Source organism: Rutidosis leptorrhynchoides, chromosome 9 (assembly GCF_046630445.1).
Source record: "Rutidosis leptorrhynchoides isolate AG116_Rl617_1_P2 chromosome 9, CSIRO_AGI_Rlap_v1, whole genome shotgun sequence".
NCBI lineage: Eukaryota > Viridiplantae > Streptophyta > Magnoliopsida > Asterales > Asteraceae > Rutidosis > Rutidosis leptorrhynchoides.
Genome location: NC_092341.1, coordinates 31,011,375 through 31,022,137, shown reverse-complemented (window position 1 = coordinate 31,022,137; position 10,763 = coordinate 31,011,375). Strand labels below are relative to the sequence as shown.

The 10,763-nt window shown below is 35.3% G+C and overlaps 1 protein-coding gene across 1 annotated transcript; it reads left to right on the top strand.

Moving 5' to 3' along the window:
* Positions 1–4,677: 4,677 nt before the first annotated feature.
* Positions 4,678–6,391, top strand: LOC139867898 (putative F-box/FBD/LRR-repeat protein At4g13965). The gene is made up of 2 exons (XM_071856245.1): positions 4,678–6,242; positions 6,334–6,391. The coding sequence occupies exons 1-2, from the start codon at positions 4,678–4,680 to the stop codon at positions 6,389–6,391; spliced, it is 1,623 nt and encodes a 540-aa protein (XP_071712346.1).
* The last annotated feature ends 4,372 nt before the right edge of the window (positions 6,392–10,763 follow it).

Below are 10,763 nucleotides of genomic sequence, written 5' to 3'. Positions count from 1 at the left end.
CCTCAAATCATATCCTGATCACCTAACTAACAAGTATATTGAATTTTTTATTCATGTCATACTTTAATAAGGTAGTTTTAGTCAGTTCATATCGTTTATTCTAAATGATTGTCAAACAGCTTATTTTCATTCAGACCAAACCATATTCAAAGGCTCTTGACCATTCAGATTCTGAATCATTCATCACTAAATCATTCAGTTTTATCAAACGCATCCTTACAAGACCAACTTTTAATAAATCTCATATCTCATATATGGTTATCTCATTCCATTAGATGAATGGGTCACTCGCCTTTTATTTTTCAAAGTTTTTGTTACATTGCTACACCTAATTTTTCTCAAGACCCAATTGATCTCAAAACTTAACCCAATTAACACAGAATTAGAAAGTATGAGTTTCAATTGCCAGGTAAATTTTATATCACCTATCACATAAGGCCCCGTTTGGTTGGAATAATGTTTTTGGAAGGAATGGAATGTGTTAAAAGAATTGGAATCCTAAGGAATTCGAGTTGATAAATTCCATGGAATGTGTACAAATGCGTTTGTTATTGACATGAAAAGGAATGAAATGAAATTGATTTCCATTTTATAAAATAACTAAAAGTTATACAAAAAATTGTAACGCTTTCATTTTTCTTTTTAATTTTCAGACTTGCGTTTAGGTTTTCAGTTTCAAGTTTGACTTCTCAGATTCGCGTTTCAGTTTTCAGATTCATGAATCGAAACGCGAACCGAAAATGCGAAATGAAAACGCGAATCGAAAACACGAATCGAATATGCAAATCGTATACGCGAACCCAAAACGCGACCCGAAAACGTGACCCAAAATCGCAACCCGGAAACGTTCCCCGGAAACGCGAACCGAAAATGCGAAATGAAAACGTGGATCGAATACACAAACCTATAACGCGAACTTAAACGTGACCCGAAAAAGCGACCTGGAAACGCGAATCGAAAATGCAAATTGAAAAGCGAGTCGAAAACACAAATCGAAAACACGAAATATAAAAGGCAGCCGAAAACGGGACCGAAAAATGAGCGTCGAAAACGGGCCCTTGAAAACTCGCCCCGAAAACGGAACCCGTAGACGCGACCCAAAATCTCTACCCGGAAACTTTCCCCGGAAACGCGCCCTGAAACAACCCCCGAAATCGTGCCCCGAAAGCGCGCGTAAAAAACGCTCGCCGGAAACACGACCTTAAAACGCGCGTCGAAAAGCAACCCGAAAACGCGATTTGAAAATGTGCCCAGAAAATGCGGCCCGGAAACGCGACTCAAAAACGTGCCCCGAAAACGCGACCCGAAAACATGCCCTGAAAATGCGCGCAGAAAACACGACCCTAAAAAGCGACCTGGAAACGCGCCTCGAAAACGCGCCCCGAAAATGCTCCTCGAAAATGCGCCCCGGAAATGTTCCCCAAAAATGCACATCGAAAACACGACTAGAAAACGCACCCCTAAATTGCGCGCAGAAAACGCTTGCCGAAAACGAGTCCAAGAAATGCGCTTCGAAAACGAGCACCGGAAACGCGCATCGAACACGCGCACCGGAAACGCGTACTGAAAAAACGCCCTCTAAAAACGCGCCTCGAAAATTCCAACAGAAACATGCCTTGAAAATGCCACCAGAAAACGTGCCTCAAAAACATGCCTAGAAAACGCGCCTCGAAGACAGACCTAGAAAATGCGCCTCTAAATTTGCGACCCGAAAACGCGCCTGAAAACACACCCCAGAAACGCGCCCCAGAAAACACACCCCAGAAGCCCAACAATTAGTATGACTCAAATTTATATTTTTAAATAACTTTTCACAGCCTGACTAAATTTGGGCCCAATAACCAATTTATTTAATTCGGTATACAATTTCCATTTAAGTCCACTAAAAACCAAAACTAGGTCACGCCAACTATTCCTGTATCATCATCGTATCATCTTAACAACAAATATTAGAGGTTCAAAATTTTAGGGCTTGTTATAAACTGTAGCTAGAGACCGAACGACGAAGAATTGACTGCGTCGTGGAATTAATCAACAACGAAAAACAAAAATCAACCAGGTACCTTCTTTAATTTCTTGTTTTTCTCCTTTTTGTCTGCTTAAAGTTGGGTGACTTTTTCCGGTGAACTTCCAAATCAACCATGTTTATGATTTCCCAATCCGCATGATACTAAACTTATCCAGTAGTATTGCGCAACTTAATTCAGTCCAAAACACACCAAAATTAGCTGTAATTTCATCAATCACAGTCAACGAACTCCATAACCTAGAAACCTTACATTTTTAGATCTTTTGAAATAATTCATTCCGGATATTTATTGCTGCTATAATCGGGTTTTACCTTAACCTTTAGTTATCAATTTATAATCATTGCTTTCATATTTTATGATTACTCAATTTTTTGGTAAATTTTTTTAGTGTAAAATTTTTTTTCCCGTTAAATTCAGGTGGGGCGGATACCCCCTTTGAGATACACTATAATCCGCCACTGCATCATCTGATACGGTCTCTTTGAGTCGACTATGAACTCCGAGGATAGGAGCCAATCTGAGATGGCTAATCTCCAAAGAAAATATACAAGAGATAGACTTTTTTGGATTAACCAAATATTTCATTCATCATGTCATTAACTTGAAAGGGGTACATATTTATACTAACAAATGCAATGCAAAAGGCTAAACAGTTAAAGGAAACGTGCAAGTAACTGACTACTAATTCACTAGCCTAATATTGTGGATAATTCATCGATACATGAAAAAATGAAATAGTAATTTACTGAAGCAAACTTGGATGTAACTAAAATAAACGTGGGGCTGATCAGATCATAGTGTTTTGGTGAATTCTTCATATTTACCCACGTACAGCTAACTGCCATCGTAAGTATCGTATCACCATCCTCAAGTAATCCTGAAAGGAATATAGAAATGACAAACGAGTCTATAAAATTTGTCTTTTTGACCCATAAATCAAATTTTCACAATATTCCTTAACCGTCCCCACTTGTTTGGGAATTCCATTATTTGTAGGGAAATTGGCTAAAATACACTTTCTTTTTAAGGTTTTTCAACAATATAAAATTTTTAAAAAAAATTGTCAATATACATCATTAGGTCGACCATCTTTTTGGTAGACCACTTCACAATGATTGTGAAGTGGTCACCAACTTTCAAATCATGTAGTCAACCATCACTATTGAAGTGGTCGACCAACTCCTCTTTTATGTTTGGTAGACTATGTAGTTAACCATCATTGTGAAGTGGTCGACCAACTCCTTGGTAGACTTCGTAGTCGACCATCCTATTGAAGTGGTCGACCAACTCTTCTTTAATATTTGGTAGACTACATAGTCAACCATCATTGTGAAGTGGACACTCCTTGGTAGACTACGTAGTTGACCATCCTATTGAAGTGGTCGACCAACTCTTATTTAATGTTTGGTAGACCACATAGTCAACTATCATTGTGAAGTGGTAGACCAACTTGGTTGACAACAGGCAAAAAAAGGTGTAGTCGACCATTCTATACATATGGTCTACCAAAATGATGGTCGACCCAATGGTATATATTTCCAATTTTTTTTTAAAATAATGTATTTTGTCCGAAAACTTTGAAAAAAAGTGTATTTTGGCGAATTTCCCTTATTTGTAATTCAATTATTTATGGCTAACATATTGTGATTAAGTTTATGAATGGAAACTCTTAAAGGATCCGTTGACGTCTATGCGCTATTATTAATCCGTGTTGATAGTATCATAATAACATTCGTGTCCGTTAACAACTAGAGTCAACAATTTTCACATGGGAGTTATTCCCAAACCTTGAAAATTTTCCGAAAAAATTAACAAGTTTTTTTTTTTTTTTTTATCGAATAGTAACTATGTTTACTGTCTGGTTCCTAAGCCCAACAATCATTACTACTCAATTTCTATTTTCATAATTTCACAGCCCAACTAAACTTGAGCCCAATAACCAATTTAATTCAGTCAACAAATTCTTTTTAAGTCCACTAAAAACCAAAATGAGGTCACTTAACTATTCCTTCATCATCATCGCCAGCTTCAAAAATTAGAGTAGCTGAGAACCGAAGGAGGAAGAATTGATTTCGTGGAATTAATCAACGAGACACAAAAATCAACAACCAGGTACCTTCTTCTTCTTCTTCTTCTTCTTCTTCTTACTAAATCTTCAATTTTTATTTTGATTTGGAGCGAATAAATTGAAGCAAAATAGCTATTAAATAATGTCTTTAGTTTACTAGAGACATCGACATTTTATTTTAGCTCGGTGGAAATTAAATACTTTTCCTTAGGACCCTCTCAAATAGAAATAGAGAACGAAGTAACTAGAAAGATTGTTAGAATCGGAACATGAGAATATTCAGTTACCCGGCAGGGTCAAACCAACAGCTCTTCTTCACACTGATCCAGTAGTATTTCGAAACTCAATTCAGTCCAAAACACACCAAAAATAGCTGTAATTTCATCAATCGCAGTCAACGAACTTTGAAACCTAGAAACCCTAAATTTCTTGATTTTTTGAAATAATTCATTCCAGATATTTATTGCTGCTATAATCGTGTTTTATTTTAACTTTTAATTATCAATTTATAATCATTGCTTTGCAGTACATATATTATGAATACTCAATTTGTTGTATTTTCAGCATTCATAACTTTATATGGAGGAAGTGCAGAGAAGATCACCATCCGAAAATGTCCCAGTGGATTTGATTCAACGTATACAATTGTTGTTGCCTGTAGAAGAAGCAGCTCGTACGTGTGTATTATCCAAGACTTGGTCACACGCTTGGTCTACCATCCCTCATCTCAGGTTTCATCTAACCTCAGAGGTTGCTAATGAAGAAAAAGAAAGAGATTACATCAAGTTTATGGATCGCACCATGTCTAAGTACGCCCAACACAACATACCAATCGAAAGTTTGAAACTGAAACTTAACAACAAGTTGGCTTCTCATCTTGCTAATAAACGGATTCCAACTGTAGCTGCCCAAAGTTGTCTCAAGGAGCTTTCCATCCGTATCGAATCTGATAGTGATTTAATACTTCCGGATGAGATATTCTTTGGGAAAAACCTACATACTCTGTCTTTAAGTGATATTCGTTTATCACCGATCGAAACGGTGAGTCGCAATCCTGTGATCAACTGTGTGAACTTACGGGTACTCGAGTTGCTCTATGTGGAGATAAGTGAAGAGGTACTAGATACCTTATTCTCTAATTGTGTCTTACTCGAGAAAATAGACCTTACATTTCGCTCTGATATGAAGACATTTAAGGTAAGAAATTTTCGTTATCTTCAAGAACTGAAGTTAAGGACACAAGTACCTCTTGATGTTTTGAAAATTGATGATGTTCCTAATCTTTGCTTGTTTCTCTACGACGTGTTTTCTGAATCTATCAAGACATTCAACATGGCTTCATTAATGAGTGTGACTAAATTATCATTACATGGTGTGACCATAGACGTCCATTTTCTTGACATGATCAAATTAAAATTACCTTCTCTCGAGATTTTGGACCTTGTAATTCGTGATTGGACTTCGGAAAGGTGGGATTTCACAAGGTCTTCGTTGAAATGTCTGACCCTCATAACGCGTGTAAGTAAGAAGATTGACATAATACAAGTTAATGCTCCAAATTTACGTCATTTGAGTTATAGGGGCAGAACAATGCCTAGTATCCTGTTTCCATCTAATAATGTTCCTGAATATATCAAGCTTGAACTAGATTTGTTTCGTTCCGATGATCCTTCTTTCTTCCTTACGATGAGGGATCTACTTAATTTATCAACCAAATTTGATATTGAAATAAGCTATTTTGGTTATGAGCTACCAAACATTGATAATGAGGATCGTGAAATATGGTTCACAGTTCCATCTACTAACGTGCAACATTTATCATATAATGCATATTTAACTGAAAATTTGCAGGGGCATCTGTCATATTTTGATGCACTTGTTACGCTTTGCCATCCCAAATACGTGACCCTATATAGTCGCAACCCCATATTCAGTGTCGAGATAAAAAGTCCTGAGAAATTTTTTTGTGACTTCTTCAAGCCCATAATAAGTAGAATGATGGCAAATAAAACGTCTGACAGAAAAGATATCGAGTTCAAGAATCCTGGTAATGGAAAATGGGAGATTCTAACAGATTCTTTCACGAGTACTATTCTTGACATATCGGCTTACTCATTCTATTCAGTTGAGTTGAAACCAAACTGGTAGAACCTAGCTACGTACTCATCTCTGGTTCAATTGTTTAAGAGTTCTTTGGCTATTTATTTATTAAGTTAATCTTTTTTTTTTGTACAGTAACTTTTTTCCGTATTTGTTAGGATATGGAAGGCAAATAGAGCTACTAGGGGTTTAATTAATATTATGTGACAATGTGACATGGGTAGTTCATGATATGAATTTATATTATTTTTCCTTTTATGTTTTAGTTTAATAGAGGTACCTGAGAAATTATATTATTTTTCCTTTTATGTTTTTATGATTGAGTTGTTTGATAAAATATTCATCTGATATTGCATGTTAGAAGTTGTGTATGGAAGTTGGTTGATAACCCTTAGAGCTTAAGAACTAATAAGTCTGACTCGTTTCAATACTATATGCATATGTGTCTGGTTTTGTCTTTTGTATTTACTAGTTTATAACCCTCGTATCCGGGGTACTTTGACATTATATATTTTCAATAGGAATATCCATAAATCAAAGTGTTATGGTTATATAAGAACATAACATCATTTAACTTTTTGAAACAGAACATCATTCTTACTAAACTTGTTTCTTGGGGAATTATATAAGAAATTGTTATATTTGTTAGATATTTAAGTAGATGTTCAAATTTGAAAAATTATGGTTTTATAAAATAAGTAAATGCACGTTAATCAATAACTCATTTTTGTCTCTCGTTGTCTCAATATGTGAAGCAAAACACAAATGCATATACAACATATGATCAAAGTTTATGCACACAACATCCAATCCATTAACAACACTTCAAATAACTTTGTTAACCTCTTACAAATCATCTTTAACTGAAATATAAAGTTGAGCCCCACTTGCCATCTTCAACAAACATCAATGTTGTTAGTCAAGACCTATACAACACGGACCATTCTTCAATACCAAAATACACAAACATGTGTATGTTTACGTGTGAACCAACATTACAAGATCAAACATTTTCGTTACATCAATATTGCAACTTCAATTCCTATACGACATTGTTTTTTCATTACCCACAAGGAATGACTCATTACCTATAAATGGACAATGACTCATTCCTTTATAGTTAATCAACCCTCGGTAATTATTATTATTGACATTTCCTACCCTTTGCTTGTTAATGAACTTAGACGTGTTGGACCATGGGAAGAGAACATAAAATTATAATGAGATTATCAAAAGCGTAGTATACCCGGGAGGAAACACTCACACTGTTGTAGCTGCACCAAGTACCCTTGTTGATACTTTCCTGTTTATCCGTATAAATACATCAGCAGCTGCAATAATCGATCTAAGTCAACATTTAACTTGACATTTTACGGTTATGTATATCTTCATCAACTAAAATTGTTGTAGGAAACAAATGTTTGTGCACTCCTGAAAAATTCCAGAAATCTTATTCAAGGAAAACATCAAGAGTTGTTTATTACCTACATGTTAACTTTCAATCAGTAATCATATTTGTGCCAAAATGCATTTTGTAACCTTTTTGGGATCAACAAATTTTAAGTACCCCTTTTGTCAAATTTCATAACTTATGAGTGCAACATGCGCTTTTACAATGACAGTGTAGAGGTGGCTATTTCGACCCATTCACTTATGAATGGGTATACTTGCTTACGTTGTATCTCTAATGGGTAGAAAAGATGAACTAAAACGGAGCATGTTAAATGGGTCAAAAGTTATTAAGAATAATTAATTAAATAACCCAGATTATGTTAAGAATAATTCATTAAATAACCCAGTTATTAAGAATAATTTTTCAATCAGGGAGTTACAATTAGGTAATTCAAGGGTATTGGAAGTAATTAATCACTATAACCGCCGCTAAATTTGGTAGATGACATCAACACAATTTGAATGGCCAAGATTAATCCAAGATTTCCTAATCTAATGGCGTAGGTTTTTTCAAGTATTTATTTTTAAATCTAAAATAACATCAAAAGTTATTAAGAATAATTCATTAAATAACCCAGATTATGTTAAATTGGTCAAACCTAATCCAATCTAACATAATGTAAGGTAAACGTAAAAGTAAGTAAGAAAGAAATTTAAATATCTAAAAAACAACCATACCTGATGACGAAATCGAGTCTGAAAATCCAAGCAATAGACGAACATAATGAAATCAAAGAACCAAAATCCAGCAAAAGAACTAATTTAGCAAACTCTAATATCAAAATACTGAAAGTTATGAAAACTTCATATTCGAATGAACATCTTACTTAGCCGCATGTAAGGTTCGAGAAAACAAAGATTATAAAACAATCTGCAAATGCTATTTCATCTTGAATCTGCAAACATGATACTCCGATGTATGTAAGAACCTAGAAAACAATTGTATTACTGTGATGTGCCCTTAACAGTTACTGTAGAACTTAAACACCTTTTTTTTTTTTTTTTTTTTTTTTACTTTTATTGTTAATTTATTAATTACTCCGTATTAAATTATAAATAGAAAATGACAGTTGTTTTCTATTGCTCATCACAGTTATACACCAGTCCCAACTTAACCCAATAGATTGCACATTTGATTGCCTAACACTTAATCAAATTCTTTCCAAATTGACCACCTTCAAATCTACTTCATCTTGACTAATTTCTAAACACTTTTGCTGCACATACCATAACTTGCGATGCCAATAATGCTGTTGGAAAATAAACTTGATTTTGGGCTATGTGTTTTGGATTTGGGCTTGCAAGTATCAAGTCTTTTGGATCAAGATCATAATCCATTATGTAGAAACTTCTTGTAAAATGTAGTAGAAAAAGTGTGTAGAAAGTGTGTAGAATGATCTTATAAAATATCTAGGTCTAGAAGTATCATAATACTAAGAAATATCTAGATGCTAGTAGATTGTGAAGTATTCTAGACTACTCCATTGAGTAGTATAAATAGAGGGCTTCACCCCTCATTTGTAATCAAGCAACAAAACAATTAAGTAATAAACAAAGCTTTCAAGATCAATCAAACATCTAAATTATCAATCCTCTCTTCCACAAATAATATACATAACCTCCTATTTTCTAACAAATTGGTATCAAGAGCTTGGTTCGACAAGATGATGGCCAACAATGTCATCACATTTCCTCGCCTCACAAAGGATAATTATGATCGATGGAGCATCCAAATGAAGACCTTCCTAGGTGGACAAGACCTATGGGAGATTGTGGAGGAAGGCTACGAGGAACCTACTGAAAAAGGTTCTCTTAGCAAGGGGAAAAAACTATTGAAGACCAATGATCAAAAGGCTCTTTCCATCATCCAACAAAGTGTAGATGATGGAGCTTTTGAGAAAATTGCAAGTGCAACCACCGCCAAGAAAGCATGGGAGATCTTGGAGAATTCTCACAAGGGAGTTGATAAGGTGAAAAAGGTTCGACTACAAACACTACGAGGTGAGTTCGAATCCTTAAATAAGAAAGACTCTGAATCAATTTCCGATTATTTTACAAGAGTCTTGGCGGTTGTCAATCAATTAAAGAGGAATGGTGAAACTCTAAGTGATGTAAGAGTTTTTGAGAAAATTCTTAGATCATTAGATTCAAAATTCGACTATATAGTCGTAGCCATTGAAGAATCTAAAGATCTAGAATCAATGACTATCCATGAACTCATAGGTTCACTACAAGCCCATGAAGAGAGGTTTAATAAGAAAAGTAAAGAGCCTTTGGAGCAAGCTTTACAAGCAAAACTCTCTTTCAAGGAAGAAAACAGTGAAAAGACTCATCAAATGAGTCAACGAGCTCGTGGTCAAGTACGTGGCCGAGGACGAGGGCAAGGATATATTAAATGTGGAGGTTATAGTTCTTACAAAAATGAAGAAAGAAGTCAAGATTTTCACTCGACAAGAGGTCGCGGGAGAGGCTACACAAGTAGAAGGCCAAGGTATGACAATTCTCAAACCAAATGTTTTAATTGTCATAAATTTGGCCACTATGCTTCGGAATGCGAGAAGTCAAACAATTACGTGCAAGAAAGAGTAAATTTTGCACAAGAAGATAACGAAGTCGGGGAAAACACTTTGTTACTAGCATGCAAAGGTGAAGACAACGGAGAATCGAATTTGTGGTATCTTGACACGGGTGCAAGCAACCATATGTGCGGTGACAAAAGCATGTTTGTGGAGTTAGACGAGGTAACAAGTGGAAATATCACCTTTGGAGATTCCTCAAAAGTCCCGGTTAAAGGCAAAGGTAAGATCCTCATCCGCTTGAAAAATGGGAGGCATCAATTTATCTCTAACGTGTATTATGTGCCCAATATGAAGACAAATATACTGAGTATTGGACAACTCTTAGAGAAAGGCTATGATATTCACATGATAAATCGTAGTCTTTATCTGAGAGACCAAAAAGGAGGTTTGATTGCTAAAGTTCCAATGTCAACGAATAGGATGTTTCTGCTAAATATTCAACATGAAATTCCAAGATGTTTAAAAGCATGTTTTAAAGATAATTCTTGGCTTTGGCACATGAGATATGGGCACTTAAATTTTGGAGTCTTAAAA

What these genes read in the sequence shown, in the direction of transcription:
- LOC139867898 (XM_071856245.1), top strand. Translation starts at nt 4,678, where the DNA reads ATGGAGGAAGTGCAGAGAAGATCACCATCCGAAAATGTCCCAGTGGAT. An exon ending in GTTGAGTTGAAACCAAACTG is followed by an intron (nt 6,243 to 6,333) that starts GTAGAACCTAGC and finishes TTTTTTGTACAG; the next exon opens with TAACTTTTTTCCGTATTTGT.